Raw genomic sequence first — 19,021 nt, forward strand, 5'->3', positions numbered from 1 at the left:
CTCATATTGAAAATTCCATCTTTCAGTTTACGTAATTTAGAAAACATATTATGGATGTGAATTTTTGATATGATTTTCAATAAAATAATTCTGAATCCAGGTTTGTTTATGGCTTCGAGCTTTTGAATCCGCATTTTTGGACTTCTGATTTGGAATTTTAACTTTGGTTTTCAGGCTTGAGATTCAAGCTATCAGAGCTAAATTCGTTACCTTAACCTTCCGGACGTCAATTTATTTCTCGACAATTCTCTTGCAGGCTCTGAAATTTTCATCATTTTCGATTTTCCAGTTTACAGCAGAAGCTATTCAAGTTCGCGTTTATTTTGTACTAATACCAAATAATCTCCCCACATTTTTTTCCAATGAATATAAATTAGGTAAAAATAGAACGAAATCAAACCCATAATGAAAAACTTTCATAAATAATTATAATCAAAGCAACAATCACAAATCGCAGATAAACTGCAATCATAACACAAAAATCGTGATCTCCTGCAACCAGATATACCAAGCCAAATTAATTTCAATTTGTTATTCTGCACCGCTCCTCCGAGATTTCTCACTCAAATTACGAGCCGACCCTAAGCTGACATGAGAGACAGAAGTTTTACTCCATGTGGCTAAAGCGCAATGTTTATGTCCAACATAAATAACTAATCTCAATTTCAGGCGAAATTTGCGCACTCGTTAGCTCGGGTGTATTCATAATTGTTTTCATTTCGGTTTCGGTTTGCTTGTTTGTTTGGCCCACGGGAAGGCCCTCGAGACAGGGTTTCCCACCGAAAGCGAAGCGAACAACAGCGAAACCCCGCGGCCACCGTCGCCGTCGCCGCCGGTGGGACTGTGTGGAACCGCGCCGCGTGTGCGACACTTTAATTGATCCAATATGTGAAATTCCGGCTCCGGGACCCCGAAATCCGAAGCGTGTATAAAAGAGAGAGAGACAGAGACAAAAGACCGAGCAATGATTTAGGAAGACCCCGCAGGTGGCCGCCGTCGGATGATTTGTGATGGTCCAGCTTTAACAAATTGCACGCAGCCTCCGGCGCGGTTCTCTCTGTCTCTGTCTCGAACTGACCGCGAACTCTTTATTGTCCGGAGACGCACAAACAAAATCAAGGAATTTAGGACACGTTCGGATTATCGTTGGTGGGCAGGCGGATGATGATCAATGTCAGAAGGTCTGGGTCGGTTTCAATTTTTTTTTCGCTGCTCAAATTGTTTGGAACTGGGTCAATGGTTCGGGTTTTTTTTTTTTTTCTAATGTCGTTTTCATAGAATTCGAATAGAGACAGTTAATGACACTTACCCCTTCTATTCGGTTTTGTACAATGCTGATGAACTCTTCGGCGCCGTCTGGGGTGGAAACTTTCCGCAGCACCGGCGGTTCGCACTTGCAGAGGCATCCCGTTCCGAAGAAGATGAGCTTCTGCACTCGGAGGGCATTCTGGAATGAGATCGAAGAGAAAGGATAAATATTAGTGGTTCGAAACTTTCGCTGATTCGCGACAAACCTGGGCTTCTTCCATATCCCGATCGCGACGAGTGAAGATCGGTTCCGGGACGTCGTACATCAGTGGGGTGAATCCTGCCAAGGTGATGTCTTCCTGCAGTCGAACGACGTCGAAGTCCGAACGGTTATCTGGCGTAGTTGAAAAGAAAAAGAGAAAAGAATAGCATAATCTTAAATTCCGATCAAGCTTACGGTAAAAAATAATTGCGACAGATGGTCTTGTTGGAATGACACTCAAAGCACAAGACAATTCTTGGAATTCTGATTCTTTCCAGCACCTAATTGTGCTCGGGTTCATCGATAAGGTAATTTCGAACCATCTTAACTAAGCTAATTGGACTACCGTGCCCACCTAATATAACCTCCAAAAGAGGGAGGTGGAAGAGAATGCATTGCATTGAATCTGCGCGCCAGGAATGAATAGAATTGAGTCATTATTTTTTTGTTGGTCATTTTCCCTTACACATTGTGCATGCGCACTAGTTTATGGTGGGCACTCGGATACCGTTAGAAGCGGATTTTTGACAGCTGCACCAGCTACAACATAACAAGGTAACAAGCAAGGCGAGCAAGGTGGGGTGGAACATAATTTCGCTAAGGGTTCACAAGATCCAATCGACGCCACGGCAATCGCGTGGCCACGGTTTTGATTGGAATGATGGACAGAATGAATCATAAAATTGTACTCTCATTAGTTTACCGTTTTTTTCTCTGTCTCGACCTTGTAAGCTTGGTAATAAAGTCAAGTTCGAAAATAAATAAGCAATCTATCAGTAACAAGACTCGAACAGCACGTAGCACTTAGTTCAGCTTCAGAAGACAGATATTATAGTTAATTAATCAATAACAACAACGATAGCTATTCCTAATTGTTTGATTTCCGGATTGTGCGGGGTTTCATGGGTTTGAATGCGTTTCGAGTCTTACTTAGGAGTAGAAATGTAAAGATGTTTATATAAAAAATAACATAACGATTTGAAATAATGTATCAAGCAATATGCTAAACGAGAAACAAATAAGCGAACATTGGAAGTAAAATTCGAAGTTGAATTTAAGTCGACTCCATAAATTTAAGTTCTAATCAAATAGCCGTAATCCGAAAGCAAGGCCCAAAAATCTCGTTTCCCAAACAAAAAATTCGGGGATTCCAAATCCGAAAAATCCGCAAAGAAAAATTTGAAAATCCTGAGCTCCCATATCTTTTGTCACAAATTGAAATTCCAAAGTCTCTTATGAGAAATTAGCAATCCTTCGTCCAGATCCAAAATCTGTGGTTTAAAATTGCATTCCGCCTGGAATCCAGATTAACAAATCTGAAATTGGGCTTAGCTAGAAACACAAATTTCATGTAACTTTTAAGGAAAAATTTTTCTCGGTGTATTCTCTACTCGCTTAAATAACTTTTGCATTGTGAAGGGACATGCTATTGCGAAATAAGCAAAATGAAACACAAGGGATTCTACAGATTTTCGCATCCGCATCTGTAAATGCGGAACAACCGCATGAAAATTGACATTCGCATCTACATCTGCATCCGTAATCACATATCCGCGTTCGCATCCGCCTAAAAAATCACATCCGTAACATCCCTGTTTATTACATTGGATTGAACATCTTCTTAACGAAATTCATGAACATGATTCAAAGCCAAGGCTTACAGATTTTTAATTCTGAATTGTTGATATACATGCATAAAAAAATCCATTAATCCATTACATATGAATACAATTTTTTTATCCGAAATAAAAAACCCAAATCCTTTAATTTTATTGCAGAAGACAAAGTTCGGCATTCCAAGTACACTAAGGTCGCTTTTTACGCGGGTTTTTTACGCAGCTTTTATTACGCGGATTACGCGTAAAAAGCGACTTTAGTGTATTATTTTTAAAACAAAAATTTAAAAACAACAAATACCTAGATCCGTAAGCGTCAAACTTAAATACCCAAAACCCGTGATTCGAATTCCAAAACCATCCAGGAAATTCTCAAAATTTGTTTTAAGAAATCTAGACTCACGAATCCATAATTCTAGAATCCCAATTATAACTCCAAATTAAAAACTCCAACCAGAAATTCCTGATTCCAATATTTTGATATACATATTAAAAATAATGAACTAATAATTTTAATAATTTAGTCGAAATCAATATCCAGAAATCTATAAAATCATAGATCCTGAAGTATGAAAAGTAGAATGCAAAATCTGATATTCCGAGTATTATTTCAAAACTGAGAAACTTAAGCTAAATCTTACTTGCAGATTCAAATATCCGTGATTCGAAATTCAAATTCAGGAAGTCTAAACTTTTAAAATCAAAAATATTAGGAAATTCAAATCCAAAAGAAGCACAAAAACGAATATTCAGAAAATACTATTTCGAAAGTCTAACTTTCTTGCACTTTCAATCAAATGACAATCCTAAAGCCTCACCCTCACCCCTTCGTATATCCGAATTATTTCTATACTCTATACTTCTTCTCGTCCTTTAAGAACGCGCAATATTTTTACTATTAATAATTACCGGTCACTGTACGCCAAACATGGACCAATTAACAGCATCATGAACAACAAACACTGCGAGATTATTTAATCCAAATCCAGATTTCCGATTTTGACATCAAAATCCTGAAAGTCAGGAAATCCTGAATCTTTTGAGATAAACTATTGTCGAATGGAAATGGACTTTGTATAAAAAAGCAAAGCCTTGATGCTACATTTGAATTTCAACTTAGCATACATCGAGCATACATCCAAGGCAACGAGGAGGATGCAGTTGAACATCCAGCGGCTATCAACTGAAGGAGTGGCTGCCGAGTACTCGCAGAAAGTTGATGAACGGATTGAGGAACGAGTTGAAGGGAACCTGAATGAACAGTGGAGGCAAATCCACAGTTCGATCAGCACTACAGCGCAAGAAGTGTTGGGTACAACTGCGGCAGCTGCGCCCAATGAGTGGTTTGACGCTGAGTGCCAGCGAGTAACGGAGGAGAAGAACCGCGCCAGGGGTCACATGTTGGCCACGGCTGTGACTCGTCAGAGCATGGGTAGATATCGAGATGCAAGAGCCGCTGAAAAGAGACTCCACCGCCGGAAGAAACGACAGCATTGGGAGCGTATTCTTGCGGAGGCGGAAGGTTGCTTATCCAGGCACGATGCGAGGAGCTTCTACAAGAAGGTCAACGGAATCAGGAATCGAAACGTGTCAGCCCCTGTCATGTGCAACGATAGGGAGGGGAACCTGATAACCGATAAAACAGAGGTGGCCAGGCGTTGGAAGGAACACTTCAGTGTGCTGTTGAACGGTGAGGGAAACAGTGGAGTCGAAAGGAGCAGAATGACTATTGAGAATGATGGTCAAGCTGTGGATCCACCATCCATGGACGAGGTGAAGAAAGCAGTGAAAGAGCTGAGAAACTGCAAGGCAGCTGGGAAGGACGGCATTCCCGCCGAACTCTTCAAAGTCGGGAGCGAACAGCTGTATCGTGCCATCCATCGGATCATGCTGAGAGTGTGGTCTGATGAAGAATTGCCCTCGGACTGTTTAGAGGGTCTCATATGCCCGATCTACAAAAAAGGCCATCGCCTGGACTGTAGCAATTATCGGGGCATAACTCTTCTCAATACCGTGTACAAAATTCTCTCCCGCATCCTGTTCCACAGACTGAGGCCGTTGCAGGAGACCTTTGTTGGCGAGTACCAATGCGGTTTTCGAGGGGGACGCTCCACGACGGACCAAATGTTTACCTTGCGACAAATCCTCGATAAATTTCGAGAATACAACTTGCAGACGCACCATCTGTTCATAAACTTCAGGGCAGCGTACGATTCAGTCAAGAGGAATGAGTTATGGCAGATTATGATGGAACATGGCTTCCCAACAAAGCTGATTAGGCTGATACGTGCCACCCTTGAAGGTTCTACATCAAGCGTCAGGATAGCCGGTGGGATATCGGATTCGTTCGTGACGTTAGATGGTTTGAAGCAGGGTGACGGGCTGTCGAACTTACTGTTCAACATCGCATTGGAAGGTGCTATACGGAGGGCTGGTGTGCAGAGAAGCGGCACCATCATTACGAAGTCGCACATGCTTGTCGGTTTTGCGGACGATATCGACATCATTGGTATCAACCGTAGAGCTGTGGAAGAGGCCTTAGGACCTCTCAGGAGGGAAGCTGCGAGATTAGGACTTGTCATAAACTCTGCCAAAACAAAATACATGGTGACTGGCAGAGTGCGTGGTAGTCCGTCGGAGGTTGGTGCTGCGGTGGTGCTAGATGGGGAAACATTTGAAGTAGTCGACGAATTTATTTACCTGGGAACATTAGTGACATGTGACAACGAGGTTAGCCGTGAGATAAAAAGGCGGATAGCAGCCGCAAACAGGGCCTTTCACGGACTACGTAACCAGCTAAGGTCCCGCAGTCTGCAAATCCGTACTAAACTTGCACTCTATAAAACACTGATTCTTCCGGTGGCTCTCTACGGCCATGAATCATGGACGCTGAAAGAGGCTGATCGACGAGCTCTTGGTGTTTTTGAGCGTAGGATTTTGCGTTCAATCCTTGGCGGCAAACTAGAAAATGGTGTTCGGCGCAGACGCATGAACCATGAAGTGTACCAGGCATACAAATCGGCGGATATAGTCAAGCGGATAAAACACGGCAGGCTTCAGTGGGCTGGGCATGTAGAGAGAATGCCGGACGAGCGTCAAGCGAAGGCTATATTTAGCAGGAATCCCGATAGAGGTCGTCGACTTCGAGGTAGACCCCGCACTCGTTGGATGTGTGCAGTCGACGAGGATGCACGCGAAACAGGTGTTAGGGGCGATTGGAGGATAGCAGCCCAAGACCGAGGGACATGGCGACGTATTCTGGATTCGGCACTGGATCGATAATCGGTCTGTCGCCTTAAAAGTAAAGTAAGTAAGAAAGTAACTTAGCATACATACGAGCAACTACTCTGTCATAACGTACACTAGAAGAGTTCGACCAATATTATTTGACTACATGTTAGGACCATGCATTTTACAGCGGGTAGAGAATGACAATGGATCATTCTCTCACATTAAACGATCATATCGATAAAGAAGTCGATGCAAATCTCCGCTGTCACATGACGATTCGAATGGGAATTTACGGACCCTCATGCAATTCTTGCAATCTATATTAGTCTCGGCAGAATGAAACTCGATTCCGCGAGGGTAGTTTGGTGACCAAAGTATGGCGTACAGAAGCAATGACTAGAAGCAGTTCAGCGTAAATTCGTGAAATTCGCTTTAACCTTAGATGGAATGGCGAACTACCAGAATACGAGAACCTCTGCTGTTTAGTAGACCTTGAATGGTATTTGTCTGCAATATACTCAGTGGACGGATTTAAAGTCCTATCTGTTCGACTGACTTAATTTTAGCGATGGGTTCTCTTCGTCGTCGGAGAGTCTTTGATTCTCCATTGAGAACATGGAACTACACACAGCACGAGCCCACAAGCAGATTTAAGAACGAAATCAACGATCTGCAGGACGTAATCTCTATGAATATGACTCCAGATCCAGAAGTAATTAGAAGAAGATTAAGCCTATGACCAATAAACAATTGTAAAAACCTTTAATTCTAGATCTACAATCTGTAATTCCAAATTTATGATACCATATCATTAGTCACAGGCCTCAGGTTTAACTTTAAAATGTATGGCTAAAAACCATGGTTTCAAAATCCAAAAAACAGGTCCAATGGAAATCCCAACAGAATGCAAAAGATTCATCAATCATAAATGAATTAATTGATCTTAACATATGAAAATGCAACCAATAAAAATTGGAAAATTTCAGCTCTGGAAGGCAGTCAACCGAGATCTTCTTCACATGCCTCATTTTGTAGTTTATAATTCATTTTTATTAATTTCACATTATACGTACATGATCTTTATACGGTGAACGGAGACAGCTTATATACGTTTATTATGGTAAAGCTTATAATCATAATATATCATCTAGCAATTTTGAAACCGCTGAAAGGTACGAATAGAAGAGTACCGCTGCAATCATAGACGACGAGAGACCTGCGGTTCTTCACTTCACTGGTACTGTTGCTTTTACCGGCTATGTTTTCTTTCAAGACATCAGTTTTTATGAGGTTTTGAAAGCAGGTTTAGAAATTGTTCAAGAATGAGGATTGTTTCAAACTTTTCGGAAAACTTTTACTTTAGAGACATATTAGTCTAAGCTTATGGAAGCAAAAATAAATTGACCTTTTGGGACGGGGAGATTCTGTCAATTTTTATATCGATATTGATACAGAGAATATCACGGGGAACGGATGGTGTCCATTCACGTCGTCTGTGCTAGGAATGCTCGCATGTAATTGTTTCATTATTCGCGTAAATTTGTCATTGAAACTTTTCATCAATTTTACCGCTTAACAATCAAGTTAGAGTGATAACTGGCATATTACAAAATTGTTCTATATTTTATCTATCCAACAACAAATTGGTTATTGTTATCCATGTGGTTATGCTGTTATCAACGTTTGAAAACTGACGCAACATTTGCCAGTTTCATTTCAAATTTTACAGAATGCATCCCAGTATAGTAAACAAAGACGTAGTCCCACGTCAAAAAAAACTAATTTCAATTCATGTTTTCAGCCGCCGAAAGCAGTACAATAACTATTATTGAAATGTCGTGAATTAGTCTAATATAAGTTCATCTATTCTATTTCAGCACAACATGACGGATAATTTCCATGTTTTTCGAACATATTTTTAATGTTTTGACGTAGAATACGTCTTACGGCAACAATAACAGGGACCCAATTTCAAAACAGGGATTCAATTTCAAAACCGAAAACATCGAGAGCGTCACAAAAATTGTCCAATTTCAAACGTTTTAAGCCCAGTCAGTTTCCAACCGATTTCTGTCATTTTTGCAGCAATCTATTGGATCATTTAAGCACCCGTCCAAATGCAGAAAATTGTACTCTGATTGTTCAAACTATTGTAATATTGAAAATTTTTGAACATTGTCGAAACACAAATGTAGACTTTTGATTGGTCGCTTGTTGTCTTTCCCTAAAAAGGACGACAGAATGGAGTACCTAGTTAGTCGGGAATGCACTCTTTGGGCTATATAAGAGACTGTTTCTCCTCAGGCAAATCAGTTTACTAGAAGCAGGCAGCAGCATAAGACAGGCTGTCGTATTCTATGTTACCTCTGCGGTCGTGTCTTATAAACAACCACTTCAACTATTTTTTTGTGTTTTCTGCATTGAAAATTTGAATATTTCAGTTATAGTACTTCTTTTTGTACTTTAGAACTCATCTTAATAATCTCACATTATATGTAAAAAAAATATAATTAAATCATGGTCATATCACTTATCAAAGTGAATCCTGATCAAAAACCCACCCCACTAACAAAAACTCCCTTCCGTGGTCTTTGTAGGGATGCAAAGGTATACTCGGTCTCTAACAAAGCAAAGACTACATTCTAACATTCCTTCCCTATAGTAGGTTTCGTGCGGCACTGGCACAACTTCAAAAGAAGAGGGATTGTAAAGTTGGCGTTTAAAATTACCTTTATCGTTTCCAAGATAACTAAGAGCAAGTTAAAATCTCTTTTTTATCATCTTTGGAGCATGTTTTTGATTTGAATTCGAAGGACACATCAGCTTTCAACTCAGTTTTGTGTGATTTTTGAAACAAGTCTTTGTGAAATGAGACTTAACCATGTTTGATATCTTCGGACTTCAAAATGGAAAACTTTTTAGTTGTGCCGGTGTTTCCCACCTGACTATAAGGACGTGGCCGGCGCCGTTATAGGTCTATAAAAAATCGGTTTATTGAATCATGCACAGTGAGAAGGAAGTACCACTCCCAGTCTTTCTTTCAGTGGATTCATTGTGCACCTTGAGCGGAGTAGCAACCATTGATATGTACAGTCAGAACTAAGCTAAGCTTAGCCAAACTAAGCTAATCTAAACATATAAAAATGCAGTCCAGTCTATCTGTCTGTCTGTCTGATCCATATAGGCTCTGGAACTACTGCACCGATCGGCGTGAAATTTTGTATATAGGGGATTTAGGGGCCGAGAAAGGTTATTAGGATAGTCTGAGACCCATCGCTCTTCTGGAGAAAGGGGACCCATACAAATGAAACACAAATTTCTGCACATCTCAAAAACTAACCAAGTAAATGGTTCCAAATTTGGCATGTGTATGTTTTTAGGGGTAACAAATATATCCATAATAGTTAAACAACTCTTTCTCTTCTGGAAGAGAGGGATTTCCTACAAAAAAAACACAAACTTCTGCACATCTCGAGAGATAATCAAATAAACAAAACCAAATTTGATATGTTGAGGTTTTTGAGAGCAAGAAAAATGTTCATGATGATTTGACACCCCTACTGGATGAGAGGGCTTTTATACAAATCAAAAACAATGGCTAAGGTGGTGACACTCCTCCGTACTCTGGAAGGGGAGGGAGGTCTCCCACAGAAATTAAACACATATTTCAACCAGGTTTTCCGAAAAACAGCTTAAAATGATCGGGTTGATGCACAAGATCCAGAACTCGACTCCAGACGCCATTTTTAAATTTAAGATGGAACCTACCGGTTTCTAATATAGGTGTTTTCGAGACCAGAATGGCCCTCATAGGTCAGAAAATGTCTCCAAATGCCATTTTAAAATCCAAGATGACGATTTATGGTTGCTGAAAACAGCGAAAGTCGACCATATACCACCCTATAGGGACCATCCATCAATGATGTCACGCAAAATTTGGAAAGAATTAACTCCCCCTCCTCCTTGTTACAAACTGTCACAACTTTCTTGACCCCCCCCCCCCCCCTTCTTAATTACGTCACGTTTTTATATCCCCCTTCACCTTCTTTGGTTATAATTGACTGAAAATTGATGCATTTTTTTCAAATTAGAAAGATTTTGGTGAAAGAAAAACTGAAACTAAAAGGAAAAGACGATTATAAAAAATAACAAGAAAAGGCGTTTAATCCCTAGTCCAAGGATTCCGTGATGGAGACGCTTATCGACGACATAGAAAACCGAGGCAGTAAATTCATCATCATTGCTGATTTCTGAAAGACCATCCATATTCAGTTCCTGTTCTTCAATCAAGTCTCCTTCACATGTTTGTAGGATTGAGAGAGACTTCAAAGTGAATGAAATCGCGCTGTCATTCATTAACAAACATGCACAGAAAAACTATAATTATGTGAAAAACTAAATTATAAAAACTATAAAATCGAAATTATGCTTTTTAAACGAAAAAAATCTTTGTCAGTTATTTTACCTTGAGCAAATTTAAAAATCACAAGGGTTGTATGCAAAGCCACGACCGCAATGTTGACGTAGAACTACACAAGGTTGTTTGTTATATTGCTTGTATTAAATATATTTAAATGTTTGTGCAAAACAAGAGTTGAAGTGATACTGAAATTCAATTTGCACACACAACACTGAACAGGAATGAAGCAAACACTATACAACGCAAACAAGTTTCAACAATCAGAGTGCATGCAAATTAAAATAACATTTAACTCTTAACTCTAGCACAAAACAATAAAATAATAAATCTTCAACAATTTGTTCGTTGTCCTTATAAGGACAATTGGTGTTCAAACTCATATCGGATATAATGTTGATCGCATCTGTGTGCTACCCCGACAGAGCGTTTAAGGCATTTTTCTTATAACACGAGTTGAAAGCTGTTTTCACACTGACAATTTGACGACCCATATATTTTAAATAAAAAATAAAATTTAAATAGTTTGTGTATTGTCAAGATACGGCAACTTTTGATTAGAGGATGTGCCGGCTAATCTAGCTACTTTTGATGCTGCCCGCTACCGCAAAAAGGCAACTTTTACGCTGCATCAGCCACTATTGATGCTGATACCCGCTGCGATTGCTGTTGCTTTCCGCTGCCACAACTGCTGCTGCTGCTATTCGCTGAAATACTGCTGCTGTTGCTACTAAGTATGGACTGTTGTAGTCGCTGTCTAGAACTAATGTGAGCAGTTTCGACTATAGGCCAAATAGTACATTCTGGTCTCTAATTCCATCGACCGTGCATGAGAAAGAGATGATATAACGACTAATCAGAGGCCGAACTTTGCGTTTTGTCAAGCCTTGTCAAAATTTTGGGAGAGTTCTAAGAAAATTTTGCGGTCTATTGCTGCAAGAACGAAGGAAATCCATCGAAAACTAATTGATTTATTAGCATTTGGGCATGTGTCTTCTATATTATTACATGTCAGACTCGATTATATAGAGACTCCATTGTATATTGATTCGATTGATTATGATCAGATTATATATAAATTTGGACTCGAGTAAGGAATGTTCATTTTATAAAACGGACATTTTGAATAGACGATAGAAACTAAACGTTAACCCCAAATTTGGTGAATCTTCCTTTATCGTGTAGTTGAGTTTGTTGACATTGTGCCGGTGTTGTGGTTTTGGTGTCAGAACGGTTAAGTTTCGAAAAATGGCACGAATCGATCAAGATACTCGTTTTTTGATTATTCAAAAGTACTGTTCCGAGGGACTATCCTGTAGAAATATTGCAAAACTTGTGAAAAGGTCTAAGTCTGCTGTGTACCAGATCATCAGAAAGTTTGGAGAACACCATACTCTTGAAGATTTGCCAAGATCCAGAACCAGAAAAGGTGCGGCTAATCCACAAATCGAGCAGAAATGTGTGAAGCTTTTACTGTCCGATAAATGTGACTCTGTGCGAAAAATTGCTCAAAAACTCAGAGTTAGCATAGGAACGGTTCAAAATATCAAACGGAGGAATAACATCAGAACCTACAAAAAAACAGAAGACACCGAAACGGACTAAGGAACAGCATGAACGGGCAAAGGAACGATGTCAGAGGTTGGATAGGATACTGAAAAAGCAAAGAAACTGTTGCATTTTAATGGATGACGAAACTTACTGTAAACTGGACACAACAACACTTCCGGGGCCACAATTTTTCAATTCTATTGTAGGCAGGGAAGTACCAGATGTAAAACGGTCGATTAGAATGGACAAGTTTGGCAAGAAAGTGCTGGTATGGCAAGCTATTTGTTCTTGCGGAAAAAAAAGTTTGCCCTATTTCACAATAGGAACCATAAACGCTGAGAATTATCGGAAGGAGTGCATTCAAAAACGTCTTGTTGCGTTGTATCGTCAACACAAGACCCCACCAATGTTCTGGCCAGACCTTGCATCCGCCCACTACGCTGCTGCCACTCTTGAAATGCTAAAGAAATATACGATTAAATTCGTCGAAAAGGAGAATAATCCACCAAACTGTCCAGAGCTACGTCCGGTTGAACGCTATTGGGCAATTATCAAGCGGTATCTTCGAAAGGATGGTAGAGAAGCACAGTCAATTGATGAGTTCAAGAAAATGTGGTCATCTGCAAGCCGAAAAGTTAAGCCAGAAACTGTAAAGAGGCTTATGAGTGGAGTTCGAGGAAAAGTTCACCAGTTTTATAGTTAGATGAACTTAGTTAGGTTTTACATTTTATACTTTTTGTTGAGAAATAAACCGTCATTTTGCAAAAAAACCGTCTAGAAATTGCTTGAAAAATAATAAAGATATCACCAAAACAAAGTGTCCGTTTGATAAAATGAACAGTCCTTATATATAGGAGCAAACAAATGTTTTTCTTGAATTTCAAATATGACTTATCTAGAGCTAATATATCGTAGGGGAATATCTAAAAAATACGTAACGCTTTATAAGAAGGGGAAAAAATTGAGAAAAAAATTTAAAAAAAAATGAATTTTGAAAATAGTTTTAAAAAATTTTAAAATAAAAAAAACAAAAAATATTTCAATAAAAATACTTGAATAAAAATAATTTAAAAAATAAAAAACATGGAAAAAAATTTAAAAGATTAATTTCTTTTAAATTTGAGAAATTAAATAGAAACAAGTTGACAAATCTACCTATACTTTTATAATTTTTTAAAATAATTTTCCTTTACATTTGACTGCAAATACATCAGGAATAACTACATGATATGTATTTTTTTTTGTAAGAAATGTGTTTTCTGACTTTTAGGGGGATGCATCAAAAATAAAAATTTTCTTATTTATTCGAAAACAACAAATCATTTATGCAAAATGAGTATAACACATTTTTTTCTCTGATTCGATTTATATATAAAATTCGATTATATATAGTGGAAAAAAAATCGGAGACTATATATAATCGAGTCCGACCTGTATTTTTTTTTTTGAGTTGAAATGTGATGTCACACTCAAGCTAACCCCTCCTCCCTCATAAGTCACAAAATGTCACAATATTTGAACCCCCCCCCCCCCCCTCAAATGCGTGACATCATCAATGGATGCTCCCATATGGGTATTTCCAAAATCGTAATGATACACTGAACCCACAGATCGACCTCAAACAACATTTTGAATTGTAAAATGGAAACTTCCAGTTCCTGGAAAACAGCCAAAAATGTCCGATTTTCACCCAATAAAATTATATACGGAACAAGAATGATACACAGGAGCAGAAATCGACCACAAATACCATTTTGAATTCTAAGATGGCGACTTCCAGTTTTTGGGAAACAGCCAAAATCGGCCGATATCCATCCATGACCTCAGACACTAAAGACTAAATAACACCCAGTATACCAATATATATTTCTTAAACTAGAATAACGCTCAGGGGCCAGAAATCGTCTTGAAATGACATTTTGAAATCCAAGATGGCGACTTCCGATCTCTGAATAACAGCCTAAAGTGGCCAAAATACTACCTAATATGAGTATTTCCGGAACCAGAATTATGCAAGGACCTAAAAATTGACCTCAGACACTATTTTGAATTGCTAAATGGCAACTTGTGAGAAACAGCCGAAAATGACCGAATACCACTCAATATGGATACTTCCGTAATCAAGATGATGCATAGAAGCCAAGCATTGACCCAGGGCACTATATTTTGAATTCAAAGATGCAAGCAATCAATGAATTTGGACTGTTTAAAATTATTTAATTAAACACAAAAATGGGCGGGACGAAGTTTGCCGGGTCAACTAGTACGGAACTAAAAATCATCACGTCACGCAACGAAGATAAAATTTTTTATTAATTTATTATTAAAGAATGGTATAATTTGAAAGCGGGAGGACAAAAAGCGGAGCAGGGTAATATAACCTCAGGACAATGAATCGTACGTGTTCTGACCATGATGCATTTATGTGGTAGCAGAATAAATGTTGGTTGCATTACATGGCCTTTTCCGAGGCTATTACATATAACTGGAAGATGTTGGGTAAATTGAAACTGTGATTGAAATCCGCTGCAGATACGCAGTACTGCTCTGTGTATGACAACTCGATAATACAGTGCATAATACTTCAAGACATTGGTGTCCAAAATCCGTTCAGTAATAGAAGGATAACAAGCCATTTGGAAATGTTATTATAACATCTGTTACCTGCAGAGATGTTAGAACTATTTTGTAAAAATCCGTAGATTCTATGGATTTCTATGGATTTTTATGGATTTCCCCTTCTTTTCTACGGATTACCCATATATTTGTACATCCGTAGAAGTGGAACAAATTCGTAGATCTACCGGTAAATTGCCGGTATAGTATGCAGTGCGGTCAAACCTGCCAGAATGAAAGATTGATTTTCGCACATTCTGTACATACAGTAAGTCAGCAAGCAACATGACCTCCGAACTCGTATTACTCAGCAACTACTTGCACTATTTACACAAACTGTATTGTATATTGCCATACGGCATCACGCGCCGGAAATGGGTATTCTCGTGGATATTATCAAAATCCGTTCAGTGATAGTTACACCTAGAATGTATTAAAAAGGAAAAACTTTTTACAGTAGGCCACCAAGTTAGAGTAAGATTTAGTCCTACGTCAAAATTTCTTTGATAGTTCTAGTTCGAAATTTTCATAGGTTTGATTTTTCAATCCAAAATAAATCCACAATGCGGTGGAATTCTAGAGATGAATTTTACAACAGAATTTTGATCTACTAAAGCTATAAAATTGCAAAACTTGGCTAGAATAATTAATAAAAACTGCAAATAGAAACGAAGAGTGTCAGAGAATTTGAAAGTCTTGTGCTCTCAAAACCTAAAAACTCTAAGCGTCTGAGTTTCTGGAAATTCTAATATTTCAAAATACTTGGACCTCAGAATTTGAAAAATCTCGCTGATATCGCTGTAATGTTAGAATTTTCGTATGTCCCGAAACACCGTCAATTTTCATAAATTAGGCATTGCAAAGGTCTCGTTTCAAGAATTTTGTTCTCAATCCCGGAAGTGCCTCTAATCTCTAACTTTCTCGCACGCTAGTAGAGCAGAAACATATCTCAAAATAACAGGAAGGTTGTGTGCAAAGCCACGACCGCAAGGTTGAAGTAGAATACTTTTACAAAAAAGATAACCCGGCTGCTTGCGTGTATTTTGCGCTTCAACAAGGATTGACCATTTTCGAGAATATAATAAGTTGCTTGTCATGGTTGGGGCTTGACAATTTTTGAATTTTGAGATGAAATTTTTTCGGATGTCGTGCTCATGACTGAAGGAAAAGATAATTTAGTACGTTTTGAGACACGGAGATGAGGTAAAATTTATAACTTTTACAAATTTAAAAATGTAAACTAACTCATTAGAAAATATCAACTCTTCAATCAAGTTTTTATTTCATCCTGAAAAGGACAATTTGCTGTTCATTTTAGTATCGGATAAGATGCCGATCACATCTTTGCGTTATCACTGACAGTGTGAATAAAATATTCCTTGTGATAAAATAAACAGTAAAAAGCTAATTTAACACTCAAAACTAGACGGCTCACGTGTTGTCAAAATGAGTCAACTTTTCATTGAATGCATTTACTAGTGCCCACTATCGCACAGAGACTGCATTTCACTAAAGGGCCTCACTGCATCAGCTGCTATCGATGCTGAGATCCGCTGCAACTAGTGCGCTATTCATAGCCATGCCACATTTGTGCCCGCTATATGCTGCCATCCACTGTCCCTCCATCAGCTGGCCCAGCTGCTATCGTTTCTGGAATCCGCCGCAACTAGTGCGTTATCCATTGCTACGCCACAGCTGTGGCCGCTTTTCGCCATCGCTGGTATCCACTGCACTGCCAGTGCTGCTGCTAAGAGAGGACGACTGCTGTTGTCGCTGTCTAGAACTATTATGAACGGCTTCGGCTGAAACAGGCTCTTATATAGGCCAAATAGCATGTTTTAAACTGCAAGGTATATGATTCTGTCGACCGTGCTAGGGAAGCAATCATATAACGACCAATCAGAGGTCGAATTTTTCGTTTAGACAAGGCTTGAATATTTTCAATAGTGCAATAGTGTGAATAATAAAATTACAATTATCTTCTTTTGAGAAGAATCTTAGAAGATTTTCCAATTTATTGCTGCAAGAACGAAGGAAATCCATCGAATACTAACCGATTTATTAGCATTTGAAATTGGACATATTTTTCACTTTTTTCGGTTTTAGATTTTCATTTCACATCCCTATGTAGCCGAACTTCCTGAGAGAAGTATTCTACTTCAAAAACGTGAAATAGTATCTGAAATCAGGAATCTTAATTGCAAAATTCTTAATCCTCAACACAGATTCACAGTTTGTGAATTCAATACCAGGCCTGAAAATGCACGAAATTAGAAATTTAAGTTCACGAACTCAATCAACTTTTGTCAATTGTATAATCATACTTTGTTCGGTGTATTAGTCGGTTAAAACTGAAGCTTCGGAAAATATCTGAATTCCTACTTTAAAACGCATAAAATTCATCACTGAGCTTACATTTCAGATTGTAATAGGTACTAAATATTTATGTCATAATCCATTAAACCAGCTGATACGGTTCTTCAACCTTAAGAGACATACATGTCATAACGAGCCGACCAAAAGAACCCCAGGCAGTAGCGGTAATCCCAAAAACAACAGTCAATCAAAAAACCCAAAACTAGGTTACGCTTGTCCGCACTGAAGTCTGCGCCGTCGTCATCGATTGATCACGAGATCAAGTTCACACGTGTGCCCCGTGCGCGCGCTCGCGCTTGATTCCCATCCAATAACAACTGGACCCCGCCTGGTGAAAAAAAAAAAACCCAAACATACCTTCTTTCGTGAGCACCACCAGAATTTCCTTGTTGGTATCCAACCGGCTAAGCAGCGTCATCAGGCTGGACAATCCGGACCAGGGATCGTGTCCGATGGAAGCACTACAAAAGGCAGACGAAAATGAAGGGAGAATAATAGAATGGAAATATCCCACAAAAATTTCATTCACGCAACGGATCAATCAGCGCGTGTAGGTGTGGGACGCTCACGGAAAAGTAGGAGGATGATTATTGTTAGCCCTGCATCTCTGTGGAGATGATGTCCACTTACCCTATTTTGTAGTCCGTGCAAAACGGCGGCGGATTCCACGTGCCGGTATGATAAAGCATCCAGTCGCACCACACCTGTAAAGAAGGAGAAAGAAACGGCACAGATGTTAGTACAGGAGAGAAAAAAACCGTTCATACGCTAGAGGAAAGCTAGAAGTCAGTTTCGAATGAATCGACAGAAAAAAAAACTTTTCCATCGAGACGTTGTCGAGTGTCTCAAGCCCCGGGAAAGGGGGAAAACATTTCTCCATTTTGTTGCGAGGTTTGTAAACAAACAAGGTCACGTGGTGTGTTGGTTTGCCCTCCTTCCGCACCCTACCTTGTCCCTGGAGCGCGTCACGATGAGGCTCCCCAGGTGTGAGCCGGTAATTTCGACACGAACTCTCCTGACAAGAGGGCATTCCATCCATTATTTGCAGGCGAGCACCAAAACAGACAAGTACAAAAACGCTGTGCCTCCGTCGATTGACTGTGCACCAGTAGAAAGTGAGGAACCTCTCCGTGTCGAGTTTTCACCAGGTTGTCCTCGGTTAGTCAGTCACTCAGTCAGTAAGACAGTAAGACTCAGTTGATTCCGCCGATAATTGTGGAAAAAGCCTCCGGCAACAGAATCGGCATTGATTGCCACCTAACGACAACAACTCGCCTCTAATCGGCATCGGTCCGTACCGAAGAGAGTAGTAGGTAGCAAGCAGCCCCACGATATCTGTCCCAATCCGGGTTGGCTGTCGGTTTGCCCTCTTGTAGAGATAACAACCGACCCAAAGCCACGAAAATGAAAACTTTCCTATGCACGGCCAAAGTGTGGACAGAGCGACCGAACAGCCAGACCGGAGGCCAACTCAACAAAATCAAACAGAGATTTGAAGATTACAATAATTATCCTCGAAAATCGCTTTCAATGGGTAAACCTACTTAGCAGCGGGGATTAGACTCGGCCTCGGACTGGCGGGACAGCGAGGAGCGTAGAAAGGAGAAAAAAAGAACAACCAACAACGATCGCGGATTGTCATGTGTGTGTCTGTTCGGGGGGGGGGGGGGGCAAGCATAGATAGTAGCCAAGCATGGGATGAAG

The 19,021-nt window shown here is 39.5% G+C and overlaps 1 protein-coding gene across 2 annotated transcripts in view; it reads right to left on the reverse strand.

The window, feature by feature from the left end:
- LOC129726593 (uncharacterized) overlaps window positions 1-19,021 on the reverse strand; it is a 266,791-nt gene that overhangs the window by 40,930 nt on the left and 206,840 nt on the right. For both annotated transcript variants that reach the window (XM_055683502.1, XM_055683494.1), the window contains 4 exons: window positions 17,948-18,021; window positions 17,675-17,778; window positions 1,515-1,642; window positions 1,310-1,447 (listed from right to left, as the gene is read on the reverse strand). In XM_055683502.1, the coding sequence (XP_055539477.1) occupies window positions 1,310-1,447; window positions 1,515-1,642; window positions 17,675-17,778; window positions 17,948-18,021 (444 nt within the window). The remainder of the gene's footprint in view (window positions 1-1,309; window positions 1,448-1,514; window positions 1,643-17,674; window positions 17,779-17,947; window positions 18,022-19,021) is intronic.

This window comes from Wyeomyia smithii, chromosome 1 (assembly GCF_029784165.1).
Source record: "Wyeomyia smithii strain HCP4-BCI-WySm-NY-G18 chromosome 1, ASM2978416v1, whole genome shotgun sequence".
In the NCBI taxonomy this organism is placed as follows: Eukaryota; Metazoa; Arthropoda; class Insecta; order Diptera; family Culicidae; genus Wyeomyia; species Wyeomyia smithii.